This window comes from Centruroides vittatus, unplaced genomic scaffold, assembly GCF_030686945.1.
Source record: "Centruroides vittatus isolate TY-2023 unplaced genomic scaffold, ASM3068694v2 contig_221, whole genome shotgun sequence".
Lineage (NCBI taxonomy): Eukaryota > Metazoa > Arthropoda > Arachnida > Scorpiones > Buthidae > Centruroides > Centruroides vittatus.
This window is the reverse complement of record NW_027121377.1, coordinates 823,744-846,752: the sequence shown is the minus strand read 5'-3', so window position 1 is coordinate 846,752 and position 23,009 is coordinate 823,744. Positions and strand designations below refer to the sequence as shown.

The 23,009-nt window shown below is 36.3% G+C and overlaps 1 protein-coding gene across 1 annotated transcript; it reads right to left on the bottom strand.

Moving 5' to 3' along the window:
- Positions 1 to 13,246: 13,246 nt before the first annotated feature.
- LOC136970868 (glutamate-gated chloride channel-like) lies at positions 13,247 to 22,091 on the bottom strand. Its single transcript, XM_067265368.1, has 5 exons — positions 21,864 to 22,091; positions 21,681 to 21,763; positions 21,450 to 21,617; positions 15,700 to 16,067; positions 13,247 to 13,480 (listed from the first exon to the last, which is right to left on the bottom strand). Exons 1-5 carry the CDS (start codon positions 22,079 to 22,081, stop codon positions 13,262 to 13,264), a joined length of 1,056 nt encoding a protein of 351 aa, XP_067121469.1. The 5' UTR covers positions 22,082 to 22,091; the 3' UTR covers positions 13,247 to 13,261.
- Positions 22,092 to 23,009: the final 918 nt, after the last annotated feature.

Genomic DNA, 23,009 nt, shown 5'->3' with positions numbered 1-23,009 from the left:
CTCCAGCTTGAGGAAGATTAGAGAGATGACAGACAACAATAGTGGAAATTACAAGTATATAATTTGAAAATTGTAGCCCAAGAAATAACATTCGTACAGGGTGGAAAAGAAAGTCATTTCACACCATGCTACAGAATATAGAATGTACTCAAAAAATGTGCATTGAGCACATCATGTAACGTGCATAACTCTAACCGTTCGAGATAGCTTTCCGTTCGAGAGAAACCTTTCGGCAATTAATTCCTTGTTAAGCTACGACCTAAATGATTTGTCATATTTACAGTTTCGAAGTTTCGTTCAATGTGGCCACAATTAATATGGTGCAGTTCGTGTAACAATCTGTTTACCTTTTCGTCTAATGTGTTCTTGACACGAGCGAATCATTGAGTTTTGTAGCAAGGGAGTTAAGTGACTTTCTTCCACCCTGTATTTCAAATCTTAATATGTTAAATATAAAATGTTTGATATGAATCTCGTTAATTTTTGCGGTAGGTAATATTGCTATTTGCAATTGTAATTAAAAAGTGAATATTTCGAACTAATTAATGTTTTACTTTTTACAATTATAATTAAATACGTCTGATATTAATATAGTGCACCAGGTACTGTTATTAATACATCAGGCAAACATTTTCTAATATTAATTAAAACTTAAACTAAAATACCATTCTGTTTTGAAAAGCTAAGTTGCAATTTGTGTTTTGCGTGTACATCGAAGATGGAATTTTCTAATATATTCCAATAAGTACGCGAATTCACTTTATGTTATTGTTCGTAAACAAATGATTATATCTAATTTCAAATAGAATGCAATTCTTGTCCTTGAATAATTCTTAATGTCTTGTGTAAATTTGGGTATTGTTTGAAGAAGAGATTTTCTCATAAAATAGACAATATCAAATGCATTCGTTTATCTAAATATACTTTAGCGAACACAAACTTATTCGGAATTATTATTGAAACTTTCTAATAAATATCAATGAATATTCATAAAAGTTTATATCATTGCATTATGTAACATCGAATTAATACATCCAATATATCTGGTCGGATTTCATTAATAATCGAAAACGCACAATTTTTCCTAAAACTTATGAACTACAGGGTGGCTCCCCAGGCTATAGCCCCTTGTCGAATGGCTTTCCCGTCTTTATTAAGAATTCCATTCGAGAAAACTACAGAAAAAGATCCGTAATAAAATATTATAATTAATTAATTAATTTAAAACATTAAACGTTTGTTTGAAATTCAGTTCAATACAAGTAAAAAGCAAATTGTATTGAATCATTTTGAATCATTCTAAATAGGCACAGCGACTGATCATTTTGATTTAGTATACAATGATTATAATTATACGTGTATTATTTAATAAGAGATGGCATTCTGGAGAGATGGCGAACTTCTTAGTAATAATTAAGCGATAATAATTCCGATGAAGAATTTAATATATAATAAAAACTAAAACCGGGTGACACACTTTTAGTTTTTATCAATGCATATAAGTCGTTTGACTGCGGCTCCTAACCCGGTTATACCCAGTAAATTAATATACAAACATATTTGCTATCACAATCACTACAATGTATATAATTGGGCGAAACAGTGTTATCACGTAACAATATATTTATTTATGTATCTGCGTTGTATTTTAAATATAGAAAATTGTTTTTCTTAATAAACAATCTCGTGCATGTTGTGTTCTTGACATTGTCCTTCAAACAAAATAGACGTTATAAATGAAAAACTTAATTATAGTATTACCTTATTTTAGTCATAATGAATTCTAATACTTACGAAGATATAATAGGATTCTTATGCAAGAAACAAGTGTTAAAATTATTTGATACAGAAAAGACACGAAATTCGAATCAACGTCACAATATGAAATGAAGACTGGGATAGAACAATAACCGTGTTGCCTCAGACAATGAAACTGAACACCACACAATTATATAACATTCAAACTATTATTATTAATACATTTTCGTGCCAATCAGTATCATGTTTAATATTATAAATTTCACTATATTGTGTAAAGGCAACAAATTTAATGTTCCTTTCTATCCTCGTTCTATCTTTGTAAAGTAAATCACTGCAGCCCAAGTTTATTGAAAATCAATATAACCAAACAATATACGATAGAACTATAAATTGCAATAATTTATTATACAAGTAGGCCTACACGAAAGCAACTTGATCAGTAAATAGTGGTCTTTCAATCAATTATACGTGGCAGATAATTTATTTTTCATTTATTCTTACAAGTATCCATATCTGTTTAGTCAAATGTTTCATTTAATAAACACCTTTTACAAAGGAAGTTTTGTATAAATGATGTGCACGTATTATTAGTAATACCTTGTAATAATAGGTGCGTGAGACTACGAGGGCACAGGGTCAGTACCCTACTTTGCCACTTACACGCCACTTTGTCTTTTGGGTGGATTTTATCGAGTGGCGAGGGATGTGAGCAAGTCGGCAGGTGTCCTTGGATAGAGAGAAGACAGGTTTAACAAATAAAACAAACATTTATTATATTACTAACTGTAAGATACAGGATTCTACACAAAGTTCGATACATAGACAGGTTATATGCGGCTATTTGCGATTATATAGTCTAATATTTTACAGAAGTACTCTCTACTAGCTAGGCTTATTTTGCGAGAGAGAGATTGAGAGAGTTCGCTGTCCGCTGATAATTATCTCTAATGTTGGAGGAGAGCTATATGCAGTGATAACAGCCCTATATAGAAGCGTTTGGCGTCCTCGATGTCTTCTCGCTCAGGATCGGGACGGGAGACCAAGATGGACACAAATGCAAAAACAACTTCCGAGTGCGAGCTCCCGAGCTTCCGGTACTCTCACTTTTATACTATCGTCGTGGGAAAGGAGTCACGTGATCGTCAAATGTCAACGATAACGAAGCATTTTTGACAGCTAAATGTCAACTTTCCCACTGACTTGTTATTACAACCGGTGACCTCCGATCTGGATTGTTTATGTTATCAACCAACGTCGTAACAAGTTACCTCAACTTCCTCTAGAACAAAATCATGATTGGTCAAAATGAAGAATAAAACAAAAAGAAATGACGAAAATCGAAGAGACGAAGTTAAAGACTTAGTGAGGCACTGAGTGGAGGGGAAAAAAGACAAAAAGGTGAAGAAGAAAAAAAAGAGAAAGTGAAAGAATAGGAAAGAGGAAGGGAAAGCAGAAAGAAAAGAGGAAAAAAGACAATCAATACATCTTGAAGAGAAGAAAACTCTTTTCATGGTGGTGTTGTGAGTCGCTAAGTTCGAATACATCCCGGTAGATAACCCCCGTTTTACAAATAGAAATAGGATAACTCCCTAAAACAGATTTCGTGCTTGTTGATACTATTAATTTAAATTAAGTTCAGATGTTAAGTTTCGTTTATATCAATAATAAATTTTCTCTTTTATTCGTAAATTAGTTTACTTCACTTTGCATTCATTCTCCTGAGAGGCTCATTCCTGGACTTACAAGTGGCTCCTACCCTCGCGCCTTAACTAGCTGCTTTTTTCTTTTAAATCTAAATCGGAGGTGTGTCCGACAACACACACCTGGTGGAAAATTCCTACTCTTAACATTCGTAATCCAATTTTTGACGGCCTCCAAGCTCCCACATAAGAATCGTATGTATAATGATAAACGCGAAAACATAGTATTATTATGTTTATTTGAATGGTTTCGTTTGTAATCATATACCCACAGTATTGTATTTATATTTATATTAATTCCATTTTCACTTCCCCGGCTGTTATATACAGTATAACCGAAGGAAGTTATGGCGATCGGTCAATTATAACCCCGAAGATTTTCATATTTTTGGTTTTAGGCGTATTCAAACGTCGAAAAATGCATGAAAATTTGGAAGACCAAGAACTGTCTTTTATTTGAAACCAGATACAATAGTTTGTTTACGAACAATAATATCAAAAGAATTCGTATGCTTTTTTGAAAGTCCATCTTCTGAATTACTTCCTTGTTGTAATTTCAAGATATTGTAGTAAATATGTTTACCCAAAACATAAAATGCATCTTAGTTTATTAAAATCTGAATATTAAATAATAATCATATATACATGTTCTTTAAATTACATGTTTTTATGGACCAACAGCTCAGCAAGAATGCATAGAAAGGCGTCGAAGTTTTCAACCTCAACTGTCCGATTAAAGTTCACAATGCAGCTTTTACGCAGCAGCACAATGTACCAATGTACTGTAGACATGGCATGTACGCGAATAGTGAGTGTTGAACTTGATGTGGCCTGTAAACAGAAGAGCAATTATTCGAGAAAATAAAACGAAATAATAGTTACGATAAAAACGGTCTACTGACTGACAAATTGGTAGTAACGCTAGGCAGACCTTTTTGGAGAAAAAGGTTCCACTGTCCATAAAACATAAGCATTACTCGCTTTCTACAAGTACATAAAAGCAACAGTCAACTGCATCAAAACTGTAAGGAGAGAGTTGGATGCAGAAAACGACAATGTCAAAGATGGCTCATTTATTGGACGTTTCAGTTTGAGCCAAAGCACTTCTTGGACCAACGTTTAACAATACGTGTGTTTCAGTGGCTACTGTGTTTTTATTGAAAATGTTAAACTGCAGTCTCTGCAACTCTACTGCCGTATGGTTTGGTAGATTCCTATCTTTCAAAGCTGTACATTTGAGGTATTCATCAGAAAGCCGAGTCGTGTTTCTTCAACAACGTTTCTATGATGTCAGGTGAAAGATTGGCAGATGCTACGTTTATTAAGCCAGGTCTATTTTTAATGGATTTACCTTTAGTATTCCTAGAGCCATCGATTATTTATCAAAATTTCCTCTTTCAAATAATTTTTCTGTTACTAATGACTAGAGAAAAAGGTCTTAATTTACTAATATGCCCACTTGCCATATGACAGATCGATCAGATAGCTTACCAGGAAAAACTCCAGGCTTATGTTTTCAGACACATAAATTAAGTTATTTGTGGGTGTTTTCATTTAATTGGCACCTTTTTTGCTGGATCATTCTCTTTTAAAACCGCTATTAGAGTGTTTTGTCTGTCAGTTCAATATGACCGATTAACTTTTGTATTTTGTAAAAGTTTAACATTTAGAAACATTAAACTTTTATACTGGTCTACACGTTAGAGCAGCTGCAGGAAAAATTTTCAAATGGATTTTTTTATAATTGGACAAGAAACGCCTGGTATCCGGGCACTATTAAGGCACAAATTCTCAGCTTACAGTTAAGCCAACACAGGCAGCTCTGATGAGTCGAACAGATCAAACCCATTTGAGTAAGCAAAAGCATCAATAGTAACTTTGAGGTTTAATACTCTTACGTGTTAATAAATGGCTTACATGTCAAACACTAGCCTCAAATATCGCATGCAGATTTCACACACTTGTCTAGTTCAAAATTTGGCATAATGAGCAGTATCTCGTAGCGATGCAGTCACTCTTGTCTGTATAGTACATGAAATTCAGAAAATTTTTGCTATTCGTATAGCTGAGGTATGTGACAATGTTCGAACGACTGCCGAGTTCCAGCGAATGATGCAACATTTGTGTGATTAATTACAGCATTATTTTATTTATATTTTATTACGTGTGCTATTCTGTAATATGCAAAATTTTAATACAAAATTTTAATTGTTTTGTGCGCAAATATCAAGAACATACAATAATTTGTATCAACATGTGACTATCTCATTCTCTTCTATTCGTGTAAACACGAATGTGCCTTACATTCTAATCAACTTAGTTGTAACCACTACCAGACGAAATTGTTAAAGCTGCACCCACCGTTATGCACATGAATTACTACAATGCAGATATATACACTCTCCTTGTCCAGTTCATACTACTTATTAAACTTTACATTTGATTATGTTTACTAGTGGCATGCAGTGACATTTGATGATAGGGAAGCTGTGTTTCTGTAAGAAGCCGACTTCCAGGGGCAATCAGTTAATTGCGCGTCAGTTATGGCCTAGGGTCCATTCGTACGTGCGTGGTGGCGGAAGAGACGTATCTGACAAAAACCGACAAATAAGAAACATAAAATAGACATATACTATGTACAAAATAGTTTGCTTTAGGACAATCAGCTGTTCGGACATCCTGGGCGTCTGTCGATGTGGTTCTTCGATGGTCGATCGAAAGTGGCCCCGGGACAGTGGCGTTGACAAGTCTGTAGGGCACGGGGAGACTTTCTCTGTTGGCGTCGGGGACACGGTCTAAGTCCGAAGTGGCATGGGTTACAGGTTGGCACAATAGACTTTTTTTTTTTGCGCGTTGACACACGGCGTTTTGATTATTCGGAACGTTAACCGAGTGCGAGGTGTCCTCGATTGTCTGGGATTATATCAATCTCCGTTCTTTCTTTCGTCCATTTGATTGGTCATTCTCCCTCAATCACGCTTCCCGAGTGGTTGGTCCCTGGTTACTAAGCGTAACGAGACTCTTACCTGGAGCAGGAGAAAAGTCAAAATCGAAGATGAATTCGATCTTCCACCGATCACAGCAGTGGCGTGCCGTCATTGGAAGCGATGGAAGCGCCGATTCCACCTTCCAATGACCTTCCCTTGAATTTTATAAAATATAAATTTTCATATTTTAACGTACTTTGAATTAATTAAAATTAATATTTTATTATAACTGCATTATGTATCTTTTACAAATTTCTATACTACATGTGAAAAAAAACGATAAGATTGCTATTGTATATTCGAATAATTCGGTGGCGGAAGGAATGTCGAAACCGGATCAGTCTCCAATCAGCCAGATTATATAGGCATTAGCACATGCGGTTTACAGTGCACCAACCTCACCCGGTTTAGCTGGTAGAAGCGACACACTCGTAAAGAGTACAGCTTTATATCCCGGAGCGGTTGTGGGCTGTTAGCCACCTGCCTGTCAACTTCCAAGCAGCCAGATTATAGGCATTGGCGCATGCGCTTTACAGAGCATCAACGTCACCCGGTTTAGCTAGTGGATGCTTCACACATAAAGCTTCTAATTTTATATCCCGGACCGGTTGTGGGCTGTTTAGCCGCCTGCCTGCTAGATATTCGGCCGCCTTCGCCCGATTACGTGAATCACTAGTAGACTAGATCAACGGCGGGCAACCCCGGCCCGCGGGCCAGCTACGGCTGGCGAAAAGTTTCTATCCGGCCCGCGAGATCTTTAATAGATTATTAAATTGGAAAAATAACTAATTAATAGTTAATTTTCCAATTCTTTGTAATTTTCGAAAACGATAAGAGAAATAAATGTAGTATAAACTTTTTATTTATTTATTTCATATTTGCAGACTAAAAAAATTACGAGTCACGAAAAGGCGTCAATTAACTAGTACGGCCCGCGGAAAAAACGTAAAATTTATTCTGGCCCGTGTTATAAAAAAGGTTGCCCACCCTAGACTAGATTTATAACTTAACCCAACCGATAGGAGTTTACTGGCACGTTTTTATGATAGTTCTGTATAGTTGACAGGAGTTTAAAAAAACTCCATTAAAATATTTGATATATTTATTCTGCGTTTATTCCACTCTCCCATCTTATATTACTTACGGATTTCAATATTAAACCGGTGATATTACGATTTAGTATGTCCCATCTGTAAGGGGATGCAGAAAAAACGTGTACAATTCTAGTACAGTGTTAAAAATTAACTGTTACTTTGGCAGCATCATTTACAACCAAATTTAATGAATGAGACGTACAGTACATACAATGGTACAAAAAAAGCTCTAGAATTTATTTTCCTTAAATTTACGATTTATATATCCGTTGTCATAAAAATTTGTCTTTCCACTGTTTTCCCAAAACTACAGATATTCAAGTACAAAGTAACTGGTTTCGACTTATTTCTACTAAGAAGAAGTTAAATAATTAAGAGATTAGGGAATGGGGACATAAATAAAATCCTGTTGAAAGAGCCAGAATTTTACTTCAACAAAAGCTTAACAGAACCAATCACTCGCTCAGTACAGTGGGAAACTGATTTCTGTGTACACCTGGTATTAAAACGAATTAGTTAGAAAACGAATGACTATTAAGTTTAACATAGTTAGATTTTTACAGCTACGGTGAGAAACATTTAAAATTTACAACAGCCCTGTGGCGTCCTTTGAGATATACTAGTGATGCGACAAAAGAGGCATTTGACATTGACCGGTATCGGCACCCTCGGGATTTGGCACGCACACACTCACTACACACCTACCTGGACCGTCACTAGTTCCATCCATTAGCTACTCGTATCAAGATATTTGACTAAGTGGATTGTTTTAAGATTTAAAAAGTAAAGAATATTTTATGTTATTTTTATGTACGTTTCTTTACAAAGCTATATTTTAATTATAATTTTCTTTAAAAGTATATTAATACATCGTACCAGGTATGTATATCCACTGCACATTTTATTTCACCGAGTAAGTTTTTATAATTTATTTTTAATTTTAGCCCTTATATCGTGGCTAGCGATTCAGAATGTAATTGTGATATTAAAAATACATTTAGAGAAGTCTACAGTTTTTACTGGCTTATCGAACAAATGAATACGAATGGACCCTAGACCAGTGATTCTTAACAGGGGGCCGCGGCCCCTGGGGGTCCATAAGAAGTTTGCCGGGGGCCGCCAAATTATGCAAAATTTCCTTCAGAATATAATAAAAAGAAAATTGATGTATAATCCGAATATCGTATTGAAAAGTGAAATAAGAAAGATAAAGTTTTCCTATTTAGTTTTTATTTATTTATTTTGTATTTCTTCCTACATACAACTTTGTTAGTACAGAAGAAATAAATGCAAATATGCTACTTACACCGCAGTATTTACTTCTTTTATTCCAAAGCAAGTTTAAGAAACTATTAATGCTTGGAATTTTAAAAATAATTAGGAAAAATAGTAGGCTTTGAAAATTTAAATATTTTTGCAAAAGATATGCAAAATCCTTACGACAAGTGGGCGTTTTAGTTTTAGTTTAGTTTTAGCATCGACATTGGATCGATTTACTCGACATGTTTCTTATTTTATTTTCTGTTAAAAATTAATGAGTTTTCATGTTTAATTGTGAAGTTTGAATGTTATTTAAATAGATAATGAAATAATAAAGTTATGATTTACATTTATTATATGAAAAATAAAGCAATAATAAAAAAATCAATTTATTATAGATAAATTATCAAATTATCAAATATAAATTATTATTAAAAAATGGGGGTCACAAAAAAATTATGAAATATTTGGTGGGCAGCGAGTATAAAAAGGTTAAGAACCACTGCCCTAGACCATCACTGACGCGCAATTAACTGATTGCCCCTGGAAGTCGGCTTCTTACAGAAACACAGCTTCCCTGTCATCAAATGTCACGGCACGCCACTGCTGCACACCTACCTGGACCATCTCTGATTCCATCATTAGCCACTCGTATCGAGCTATTTGAATAAGTGGATTGTTTTAAAATTTAAAAAGTAAAGAATATTTTATGTTAATTTTATGTACGTTTCTTTACAAAGTTACATTTAATTATAATTTTCTTTAAAAGTATATTAATACAATTGAACAATATATTGTACCAGGTATGTATATCCACGGCACATTTTATTTCACCAAGTAAGTTTTTGTAATTTATTTTTAATTTTAGTCTTTATATTGTGGCTAGCGATTCAGAATGTAATTGTGATATTAAAAATACATTTAAAGAAGTCCACAGTTTTTACTGGCTTATCGAACAAATGAATACGAATGGACCCTAGACCAGGGATGGGCAACCTTTTTCTATGTAAGGGTCGGATTTTAAGACTTTTGAACTGATGCGGGCCGCATACAAGAGAAAGAGAAAAAAAATGTTGGGAAATCAGAATTATTTATTCATATATAATTATAAATTAGCATAGGTATACTTAATTTAGCTTCTGGAACTGATGTGAGCGTAATATATTGGAAATATTTGGTTAAATATTCGTCACTGCTAGTTTTAAATTAGTTTCGATGTGTTTGTTAGCCGGTTTCTTGTTTCAATTTTTACTAAATTCATTGCGGAAAAAACTATTGACATACATAAGTTGTAAAAATAACGTTTGAATTTTTGCTGCTACTTCCTTAATTAAGCTGGGAAATATTATATATTCACATTTTATGCGTCGCGGGCCGCAGGTTGCCCATCCCTGCCCTAGATCATCACTGACGCGCAAGTAACTGATTGTCCCTGGAAGTCGGCTTCTTACAGAAACACAGCTTCCCTATCATCAAATGTGACGGCACGCCACTGGATCACAGGACGACTTCCTTCCGCGATTTATAGTTTCTGCCTGGCAGTTTGACGTAAATAATGGATGTCCGACTACAAAGGACTTTTTCCTATGTTTTTTTAAACTAATAAATTTTTCTCTAAATTAATCGTTTTTTCGCGTCTTTTGTGACGGGTCAGACCTGTCCGGTACATGACATTTCCATAAAAGTTTTAAACAACTACTGGAAATGAAAAATAAACAATTTATGTATTTTAGTTCTAAAATACAAATAATACATACATAATACAAATTGATACGATACAATGATAGAAAAACTTTTTTTTAATTTTCTATAAATTAACTGTATTCGGCGATTTTTTTCCGCAAAGTCGTTAATTACTTTATCATAAAAGTCGCTGGTCGTCGACTCCATCAACGTATTTAAAAGCTCTTTTTCTATCGAAAGCAACGCTAGCGACGACAATTTTTCCTCCGACTGAGTGTTCCTGGCCAATGTATGAATTCGCTTCGTGATAGAAAAACTGCGCTCAGCAGGCCCACCGGTAGATGGTACCGTAAAAATTAATGATATTAAATCATATAATTCTTTTAGTACGTCTTTGTTCGGATCGACATTAATTATAATATGTTTTATGTTTAAGAGTTACTTGTCAATATAGTCCGGACACGAATATAAATATTGCGATTCGCTACGTAATTTAGATAAATCAAAAAATTTCCCATAAAATTTACTTAATTTAAAGAATTAAAACACGCTTGGAAAAATTGTTAATAATTTTAATATTATGAAAAACATCTAAAAGTGATAAAAATTCTAAAGATTTTATGTCTGAAAATCTGTCAATATAATTACAGTATAATTAAAAGAAAATTATAATCAAATAAAACTTTGCAAAGAAACGTACATAAATATAACATTGAATACTCTTTACTTTTGAAATCTTAAACAATTCACTTAGTCAGATTGCTCTCTACCCACTAGCTAAGGAATAGAATCGTTGGAAGCGTTACGCGTGTGTAGCTTCCACCAGCTAAACCGGCTGAGGTTGGTGGTCTGTAAAGCGCATGCGCCAATGCCCTCTGGCTGCTTTATACCATTCAGTTATTCTCGCCGTGGAAGCTGTCTCGTAAGCGCTTCCATTCCGCCACTGATATTCGAATATACAATAACAATCTAATCGTTTTTTTCACATGTAGTATAGAAATTTGTAATAAGATACATAACGCAGTTATAATAAAATATTAATTTTAATTAATTCAAAGTACGTTAAAATATGAAAATTTATATTTCAGAAACTACAAGGGAAGGTCATTGGAAGCGGTGGAAGCACCGCTTCCACCGCTTCCAATGACAGCACGCCACTGATGTTTACCGTGTTTCCGGGTGGTGGACGATGATGGGAATGGTGTCACTTCTGAAACAATGTTAAAATGTATTGTCAATGGGCTTTGATATGTACTCAAGACTTTTATCTCAGTCTTCTAGCTTGATAAGAAATGGATGAAATTTGACTGACAAGATTTGAAGACATGATAAAAGCAATATAAATAAAACCGTTTAATAAAAATAAATTATATTTTATTTATATAATTTATTTTCGCATAATACTTTCTCAATAGTATTCGTTGGTTCAATTTAACTGATAATTTGACTATATCACCTTTCCCAAAAATTGCGTGTGAAGTCACATTGTCAACTTCAAACCAATGCTTTGCTTAATATTTTGGTCATAACACTAAAGAACAAATTAAGACTTATTTTTGCCTGCAGAAAGAAATAATCTTTCTTGCATGGAAAAGGATGAAATTCGAAAATGCCCATAAAAGTCATCTGTCACGCAAGATTTAGTTGTTACAGGTACTTGTACATATGCGTATTTGAGATATCAAAAATTCCTCCCTTTCAACGACTCATATTTACTGTTGCTTTCTTGTTTGAGACTTTAGCAATAATCTACAAGCATGGTTGGATCCTTTACTTTTGCTAACGTCGTTCCATTACAAATATCATAATGGCACCGTTCCTCCTATTCTTCGCTTATATCACCCAATTTCTGTAGAAATATGTCGAGATTAAATTGGACAAGATGAATCTTTAAGGATATACGACACCCACTTTTTGTCACATCTCAGTAACTCTGACGCTAATACTAGAAAATCGTAGTTCTGTTCTCTTCTATTTTTGAAAAATCCACTCACCACTGCCTTGAATAAACGCCAAGTGTCTAATTTGACAGGTTGGATCATTGACTCAAAGAGTTTATTTCAAAGAAGCTTCCCTATTTCAGGTTCTACTAACATTCCTTCCTTCAATTTTGCTGTTATCAGATTTGGGAAAACTCCTTCAAGGTAATTCCATCTTTTTCCAAGATTTTCACGAAGTTTTTCATTAACACAAGTTTAATGTGAAGAGGAAGGAGAAAAATCTTTTTTGGGTCTATCAGCGGCACATATTTCATATTTCTTTCTCCAGATATATATTCCTCTCTCTTTCCTCAATCTTTAACAATTGTTTCTTGATTACAAAACGCAGCAATTTTTCGTAAACACTCCTAAGCATGCGATAACCTTAAAAAATTGACACAAATTATCCATCAATACCTGCTCTATTTTTCAATTAATATAAAATTTTTCTCATTTTTTGTTGGCAACAGACTTTTTTTTATTTTAATACATTCGTGTAATTTACATTTTCTTCTTATAATTTAAAAATACGAAAAATTCTTGCATGATGGAGATTTATGAGGATTATTTTCGCATAATGCACTCCAAAATACGTTAGAAACGGCAATTAACTTAACGGAGACAAATATCGTGTTATCTAGTGCTTCAAATTTCGTGTAATTCAATCTCCTAAATCGAATTCATCTTCATTTCTTTCATTCATTCTGAAATGAATTTATCATTTACGTGTTATTCTCTAATTCATAGTGAAATTTTTGTTTTTACTTTTCATGGATTTGGCTGTATTTCTATTTGTTCTATTCACAGATAAGGCCAAAATACACCCAGTAAATAATAGCAAAGCTAAAAAATATAATCGGAAATATCTTCCTACTTATTCTGTCCAAAACTTGAACCTGTTTTACAGAAACTTTGACAGTTTCTTTGTTTGAATTCGTGATTTTCTTTTTATGTGTCTTCCCTGTTCCCACCCAACCTTCACAAGACTTTTCGTTTACATCCATAATTCGAACATTCTGCAAAGAAATAATAATAATAACTTTTATTAAATAGGAAGGTAAAATAATAAAAGTTATAAAGGGAACGTGTGACGTTTTATTTAATGTTTGATATACTAGTATTAAATACATAAACAAAACTTTTCTAAGTTACCAAATTACTTTTGTTCACTTTCGGAACCTATCCCTACGTTATGCATTAGTTCTTTGTTTCGTATAGCATGAATTCGCATAACACGGCACTTTTTCGAAACGTAACTTACTTATGTTACGAAGAATAACAGTATTTCATTTAATATCTCAGCATGAGAAAAAATATGAAATTAAATTTGGCATGGTGACTTGTATATAAAGGGCATTGATGCTATTAAATTTTGAAGTATAGAACTCGAGAACATGAAGAAACAGAAAAATAATGTGTTAAATTTGGAGTTGGGTTGGGCTTTATAAATATATTTTAAAAAACACTCATTTCTACCCTCGAAATTAAGCGGGTTTTTGCCTATTTTATAATTATTAATAATATAAAAGGTATTTTTGATAACATCTTGTGACAAATGGTTTCACGAACAAGTTTCAATTTCAGCTACTGTATATGTTATAAAGTTTTTTAAATTTAAATTTTTTAACGGAGATTTTTATCATAATTTCATAAAATTATTCCTTTTAACCATCTATTATTACTTAAATTCTATGTCCTAGTATTGTGACGGACGAATGGACTAAGGTGTTCAATCAATTTTCTTCGATTGTTCCTCTCCACCATTTTATCAAAAGATCTGTTGAAAACCATAAAAATTATTGCCCACGAACTTGCTTCCTCGTTCAGGATGATCCATCTAGTCAGGCGTATGTCACCCGGAACTTTTAGAAGTAATTCGCGTATTGGACACCCGACCCTTAACAACGAGATCCTGACCTCATGGAAAAAAACCCAAGTGGAAAAATAATACGAGGGAACGATGACAAATCCAGGCAGTCGTCGTTTAGTTAGCCACTGCGAGCCCAACCCTGGAAAAAACTTCCCGCAACCTTCCGATCTACGTCCAAGCGTTACCCCACCTAGAAGACCGGGAATTAATACCGTGGAAATATTACCGTGTGGATTGTTTTATGCTGTGGATTGTGTGCCTCTGTGAAATATACTGTCTAGGATCATGGATACCCGGCTGCTCAAGAAACTCTAACATCTCCTTAACCAAGGTATTTATCAACTCGCGGATCGTTTGTAAACTCTCTCTCTCCATATATCTAGGAATACGTTATTGTTAGCTATGCGTCGTGCTGTAATCTTTTATAAATTTTTATTAAATTTATTCTTGTTACTTAGCCAGTATCCCGAGTGACTTACTTCCTCGATTCTCCTACCTCCACCTCCACAACGGATGTATCCGCTCACCCGCGACCGCTCGCGTGACGTAAGAACCCTCTGTCGCGATTTCCGAGTCCTGACAGACTCGGTGGTGTCACATCCTGACGAGGGGTCAAAGAGACTCCGACTCTCCGGTCACAGTATAATGGTAAATTATCGGACCTCCTAATTGTTTTCTTAACTTCCTGTTTGAGTGCAGGAAAGTCGAACAAGAGCCCTTGCTAGCTTTTCTAAATCGTCCGCACAAGCTATAATTTTAGAATTAACTCGAAGAATAGCAAGATCCAAATAATCAGTTTAAAAAGGCTACTTGAGACGGATCCCTGAGGAATTCCACACACTGACAACAAATGGAAAAAAGAAAAGTCTCCTAGTTTAATATTATTTGTAAATTTTAGTGGAAACTCGATCCCAACTTGACGGAACTATGGATTTATTTGTTTACAGGTAAGCGATCTGCCGAGAGAAAGAGAGAGGTGCCTCCCGAGTGGACTTTATGGAAAATTGGTTTCTAGTTAGATGTTTCTAACGTGATGAAAACCCGGAAAACATGTGACAGGCCTCTTTTGACAGGCGCGAACCCACGACCAACTGCTGGTACAAGTACCAGTGTTTTGTGGTTTTTTCCACAGCCACTGGTTGGCATAGATCCATAGATGACGTAGTAATTTCTAGTTACATAGAAAGTTTTGGTCTCTGTGTATGTATAACACTAGGCGTTAGAGTTTTTTTATCGTTTCGGAAAATCGAGTTTCTACAGTATGTCAACATTGTAAAATTATAATTATCATTCAGAATAATTATATTATTTGATAATTTGTATCAATAGCCTAAATTGAAAGGATTTTTTTACACTTATAAATACCATTAATTTCTGCTTCCAAGAACGAAACCAGTTTTCAAAGTTATTCTCTGCATAGTTGGCCATGTAATACGAGATTGCATACTCCATTAAAGTGGCGAAAACCGTATTTAAGCAGACGAAAAGCCAGATGTCCATTGCATTGACGTATGAAACTGGAGGCAAGTTCTTCCTGCTCTGTACTATTTGAGTTGCAAGTGTTAAGAGCGAAGTCACTCCCAGGGTGACTCTTGCGGGTACTGCTCCTACGTCCAACCAAAACGAAAGCCAAGATAGTGCCACTATCAATGTACTCGGAATGTAGGTGTTGATCAAGTGAGCGGTTATCATGCGATCGAAAACGAATATCGCTTTCAAAGTGGTGTAGTTACCTAAAAAATTTCTACTATAAGTAACAGATATGTAATATCAATGATGCGGCTTCTTTATATTGTTTAAAGTTCAATTTCTTTAAAAGAGATTTTTCTTTCTTAAAAATAATTTATGAAACTTCACAGTTAAGAACGATAAGTTCAACCGTTGTTATTTTATCTGGACCGCATTTCATCAGAGACAAAGAGTACTGGGTTTTATCTTCGTTATTCTTTATTTTACTATGCATTTCGGGTGCAATCTTTTGTCTAACTTGCACCCCTCAGCATTTCTATAAGTGGTAGAAAACACATTTATTACATTAATTACTGTAGTGGAATTTTTTACAAGCTACACGACGTTATTACAATTTTTTTACATGTTTAGCGGTGTGGCTAAAATCCGTCGGCGCGTTTCGGTAGAATTAATTCGAGTTTGGTCCTACCTTAGATGACAATCGCTTCGATCCTGGCCGTGTCCCGAGTCCTTTATTCGTCCGTGAAGATTAACGGAGACACTGATCCTGGCGAAATACTTTACTTTATTCGCTGCGTTTATATACAGTAGTACTATTTACTATTAGGAGGTATTTACAGTAGGTTAGATTGGCATGGAACAAAAAGAAAGCGTCTCTACTTGACAGTGTCGGAGAGCGAAGTCCGGTCTGCGCGCCATAATCGTGGTGGCGCCCTCTGCCCTTTACATTTCCCCGCAGTGGGCGAACGTATCACGTTCAGGAAACGTACGGGTAGTCGGATAGTGCGCCCTGATGAGGTTTGTCTTCCGGTCGTCTTGGCGGGTGATGTTGTATGTTGGCGATCTGATGGTGTCGCCGTGCTTGTAGGATAAGTTCCAGTAACGGTGTCTTCGCTTAGAAGGAATACAGGTTTCAGTCTATCTGTCGAAACCCGTTTAGGAGAGCCCGCAACGTCGATATCGAAAAACTTTTCGACGCGGCGGCGTACATGGTACAGGCCAAAATAGGCTGGACAAAGTGAAGGGTGTGTAGCTGGATTGAGCACAAAGACGTGAACAGTCTGATAGCCGTTTAGAGACAAAGGTTGTTCGCTTCCCATGTTGAGATGTTGGAGGCGGCCTTAACGTGCGGAGAAATTGTTGCAGCTGTCGCATTAATTCTGTCTTCTCTACCACTGGGGAATCCACCAGAAGTTCGCCTGGCAGCCGTAACGGAGTGCTGTACAGCAGCTCGGCTAGGGATGCTCCAATGTCCTCTTTGATGGCTGAGCGTAAGCCTAGGAGTACAAGCGGTAAAGCCGCCGTCCAAGGGGTTAACCGTCGCAGATGCGCTGACAGGGCTGCCTTCAGAGTGCGATGTTGTCTCTCGATCAGCCCGTTGGCCTAGAGGTGGTAGGCAGTGGTATGGTTGATTTCGAAGCCTAGGTAGTTGCTTAGTGATCTGAACAACTGGCTTTCAAATTGTCTGTCCTGATCCGTTGTGATCGTTGTAGGGACGCCGAAACGTGCAAACCATGTGTAGATCAGTGCCTTGACGACTGTGTCCGCTGTCTGGTCTGGTAAGGGTGTTGCCTCCACCCACCTAAAAAATCGGTCGACTGCAGTGAAAAGGTATTGCGATCCTTCTGAGAGTGGTAACAGACCGACTAAGTCGACGTTGATGTGTTGGAATCGTGAATTTGGAACAAGAAACTTCGACATAGGTGCACGTATATGTCGGTGGATTTTCGCCTTTTGGCAGGCCATGCAAGATCGTGCCCATGTCTGATAGTCTTTGTTCATATTTGGCCAGATGTATCTTTGAGTGACCAGCTTGGATGTTGCACAGGCACCTGGGTGTGATAAGTTGTGAGTGGCCGAAAACACTTCCAGTCGGAAAGAAGTGGGAATATAGTGACCGGTATATTCTGCAGTGACCGGTGGAGACGTCGCAGTGACGGTATCCAAACAGACGGGTTTCGATGAGCTTGGGAGGTGCATCGTTGCTATTTTTAGACTTGGGTTTTGTTGAAATTCGGACAGTTCATCGTTCTGCTGTGCGTCTGCGATGGCGTCGTAGTTTATGGATGGTGTGCCAATCGTGTTTATGCGGGACAGAGAGTCTGCTACGACGTTGTCCCTGCCGGATATATGGTGTAAGTCGGTGGAAAACTGTGATATATAGTCCAATTGACAGAGTTGACGAAGTGACGCTTTGGCCAAATCTTGGAGGAAGGCGAACGTGAGGGGTTTGTGATCTGTGTAGATAATGAATTGCCTCCCCTCCACAAAGTGTCGAAAATGCTTGACAGCAGAGTAGATGGCTAGCAGTTCTCGGTCGTATGCGTTGTATTTCATTTGAGACTTGGTGAAAGTTCTAAAGAAGAAACTAAGGGGTTGTTTAACGCCGTCGAGCTCTTGGTGTAAGACGGCTCCCATGGCAACACCTGATGCGTCTGTGGTTAAGGAAATTCTGGCCTCCAGTGCTGGATGGGCGAGAAGAGCGGCTCTGCTTAAGGCGTCCTTCAAGTTGTTGAAGGCGCTGTTTGCTTCTTCCGACCAGACGAGAGGTTTGGTGCTGCTTTTGGTATGGCCGATTAACATGGCGTTAAGAGAAACCTGTAACGTAGCGCATCCTGGGATGAACCTGTGATAAAAGTTTATCATTCCAAGGAATCGAGGGAAATTTTGAATGCAGTCCACTTTCGGTTGTAGAGGCCTTCTGGCGTTATCAAGTATCTTAGGAATTGTATAGATGCGGCACCAAAGGTACACTTAGCAGGGTTGATACACAGCCCATACTCGTTTAATCTGCTAAAGAGAGTGTGAAGATGTCGTTGATGCGTTTCTTCATCCGGCGAAGTGACAAGAATGTTGTCTAGATCAGTGATTCTCAAAGTGGGAGTCGCGACCCCCAAGGGGGTCATGAAAAATATTTGGGGGGTCGCTGAAAAATTGATTCTAGATCAATTTTTTTCAAATATTTTATAAATTTACTATGGATTCATGTTTAGAAATAATAGAAATAAAAAACTATATAAAATAATTTTTACTTAAATAAATTGCACATATAAATAATAAAAAGAATATAAATATTTAAATACGAGCCTAACTCCCTCCCTCTGAGATGTTTTTCGACACATACTCATTCTTCGGGGGTCCTTTGAAATTTTTAAGTGCAGAAGAGGGGTTGCGGTCCAAAAAGTTTGAGAAACACTGGTCTAGATAACAGAAAATGAAGTCAAGACCGGTGAGCACCATGTTCATGAACCGCTGAAAGGTTTGAGCTGCATTTCGTAGTCCGAAAGTAATGAAGGGAAATTCGAACAGGCCAAAGGGCGTAATAATAGAGGTTTTAGGAATGTCGGGTTTATGTATGGATATCTGCTGGTAAGTGCGTACCAGATCTATCGATGAAAAGATCTTCATAGTATGTAGAATGTGGTTGCAATCCGTAAGGAATGGAATTAGATATCTATCCGGAATGGTAACGCTGTTGAGTGCTCTGTAATCATCGCACGGTCTCCAATCTCCCGACCTTTTCTGTGTCAGGTGTAGCGGACTGGCCCAGTTGCTTTTTGAAGGCCAACATAGGCCCTGTTGGAGCATAAATTCGAACTCCTTGCGGGCAGCCTTTAGTTTGTCTGCCGAGAGTCTCCGTGGTCTGGCGAACACAGGTGGGCCCTTGGTTTCGATGAAATGTACGATGTTGTGTTCACTGATCCTGGTGTTGGTGATTGATGGTTGCACTAAGTTTGGATATTCACCAAGGATTTTTTGGTATATAGAGGCGTCTTTCAGTACTTGGATTCGGGATGTGTCATAAGGAAGGAATTTGGCGCTCGTGTGAAGATTCGTAACCCCGTTTATGAGCCGACAGCGGCTGCTGTCGACCAGCAGGTTGAAATGAGACAAAAAGTCCACGCCAATGATCGGCCTCTGGACATCGGCTATGACGAATACCCACGGAAAGTTTCTTCGTAATCCAAGATCAAGGTTAAGTAACTTTCGGCCATAAGTCTTGATTGTCGAACCATTGGCTGCGAAAAGCTCGAGCTTGTTGCAGTTGCGCCTTTCTTGTGGGGCTGGGGGTATAACAGAAATTTCCGCTCCCGTGTCCACGAGGTACAGGGTTGCTGTATCCCTGTCACTTATATAAAGGCGACTCAGCTCAATCCCCGATGTCCCTGTCGCCAAAGAGAGTCGTGGGTCAGTTTACTGCCCTACACACTCCCCCCAGTAGGCGAACGTATCACGTTCGGGTCACCAGTTTAGCGGTGTGGCTAAAATCCGTCGGCGCGTTTCGGTAGAACTGATTCGAGTTTGGTCCTACCTTGGATGACGATCGCTTCGATCCTGGCCGCATGTCCCGAGTCTTTTATTCGTCCGTGAAGATTAACGGAGACACTGATCCTGGCGAAATATCTTACTTTATTCGTTGCGTTTATATACAGTAGTACTATTTACTATTAGGAGGTATTTACAGTAGGTTAGATTGGCATGGAACAAAAGGAAAGCGTCTCTCCTTGACAGTGTCAGAGAGCGAAGTCCGGTCTGCGCGCCAAAAATCGTAGTGGCGCCCTCTGCCCTACACATGTTACAAGAAGTTATTACAAATTATATTATTATTAACATTATAGTGAACTAACCTTTTTTTTACATTTAGACATTCAGTTACGAGGTGTTGATGTTTTGTCCCCTAAGGCATTTCTAACAGCCTTTCTGTCGGTTTTCTTGCTTTTTTAGTCCCTCCCATTTCCTGCCATACTTCGTCAATCGCCATGCCATTGTTAATCCACAAAGAGAAGAACAATTATTTACGAAAATTCAAAGAACACTTCGCAATAGTTAATAAAAACAACACCATAAACTTAAACAATGGCATGGAGATTGACGAAGTATGGGAGGAAATGGGAGGGACTAAAAAAAGCAAGTAAATCGACAGAAAGGCTATTAGAAATGCCTTAGAGGACAAAACATCAACACCTCGTAACTAAATGTCTAAATGTAAAAAAAAAGGTTAGTTCACTATAATGTTAATAATAATATAATTTGTAATACCTTCTTGTAACAAGTAAAAAAATTATAATAACGTCGTGTAACTTGTAAAAAATTCCACTACAATAATTAATGTAGTAAATGTATTTTCTACCACTTATAGAAATGTAACAACTGATGAGGGGTGCTAATTAAACAAAAGATTGCACCCGAAATGTATTTACTATGCATTTAATAAAGAATAACGAAGATAAAACCCAGTAGTCTTTGTCTCTGATGAAATGCGGTCCAGATAAAATAACAACGGTTGAACTTATCGTTCTTAACTGTAAAGTTTCATAAATTATTTTTAAGAAAGAAAAATCTCTTTTAAAGAAATTGAACTTTAAACAATAAAAAAATTTTTTTGTCTCAATTTGTTTACTGTGCTTCATTTGTATAGCATTTACCCGTATTCCATGAACTGACTTCTTTTTCTGTAGCGATCTTAGTTATTTTGAATTGGGGCAATATGATCTCCGTATCGTAGGTGATCGATTTTTTACTTTTCACAAAAGAATTGGGGCCCCCTGCATTTTCCATCCAATGAAGAGCCACCACATCATCAGGAAAGGAGACTATTAAGAAGAACTTTAGGGATGACGGTAACGATATAACAGGTTAAGCAAAGAGATACTCACATAAAGAGATCCTGATGCTGCAGACTTGCAGATCTAGTGGATACTGATGGAGATCCATGGGACAACTTATACGCAAATCGTATCTGAAATAATTTCAACTTTTTACTTGTTTATTTTGATATTGATTTTAACGAATAGTTTGGCGTTTATGAGTTCTCATGCAGATATGTGAAGAATATTTACCTGGCATAACGATAAATATATCCATCAGATAATATTTTTATTGCTATATTGGGTAGAGTAATAGTGAAGAGCCTTCCAGAGATACAGTTTTCGAAAAAGATGTCGGGAGTCCATATTTTTTCTTGAATTTCTAAGGGAAGGATGCTGGGTCTTCCGTTATCGTTCTGAAGACATTTCAAATATAATCTGTCATCTTTCCAGTACTCATTGAAATACATATGAATGTGGAAATCCTGAGAAAAAAATAAATATTGTGATACAGATATACTCAAACTGACAGCACAAATCTACAGTATATAATAAGACTGATATTTCAATATTGTTGCGTGAATTTCTCTGGGTAGGTTTTTTATGTAAAATTTCTGTATTTATCGACAATTGTTATCATTTTATAATTGTTCTATTATAAATTAGGCTTAAATTAGAAAATTTTGAAATAAAAATAATTTAAAATATATTAAATTTTATTTCATGCAACTTTATGTGAAAGTAATTCTTATTTTTTTATTTTAAAAAATTTTTGTTTTCATTTTTTGTTTAGGTATATTAAGCTTTGTTCATTTAGGTAAATGTTAGCTATGGTTCCAAAATGGCGGCTCGTCTCCGATTCCAGCAATCAGAAGACAGGGAACAGTGGGGACTCACGTTCTAACCTAACTTAACCCATTCTAATAAATTGCCATAATTATTATCAACAAAATTATTGGAATAGGTTAGGTTAGAACGTGTGTCCCCACTGTTCCCTGTCTTCTGATTGCTGGAATCGGAGATGAGCTGCCATTTTGGAACCGTAGATAACATTAACCTTCATTTAGTATGATAAACTATCAATACTTTAATGCAATTTTACATTTGAAATTAAATTAATTTACTCAAAATCTAACGTGGTTACCTATTTTATGACCTAGTTTCCAGGCGCTACAATCGACAGATGACTTAATTTTCAGTTACGTGAAAAGTATGGTCTATGTATTAAAACTTTGTGGTATTTTAAAATAGTTATGAATGAAATAAATAAAGCTGGCATTGTGAAAATAATCTTCTAGACTTCAAAATTTAAACTGGAAACCTGTCAGAATTTTTTATAAATTCACTGTTTTCAGTCTCTAATCTAAACTTGCCATTGTTATTGCCATTAATTCAATT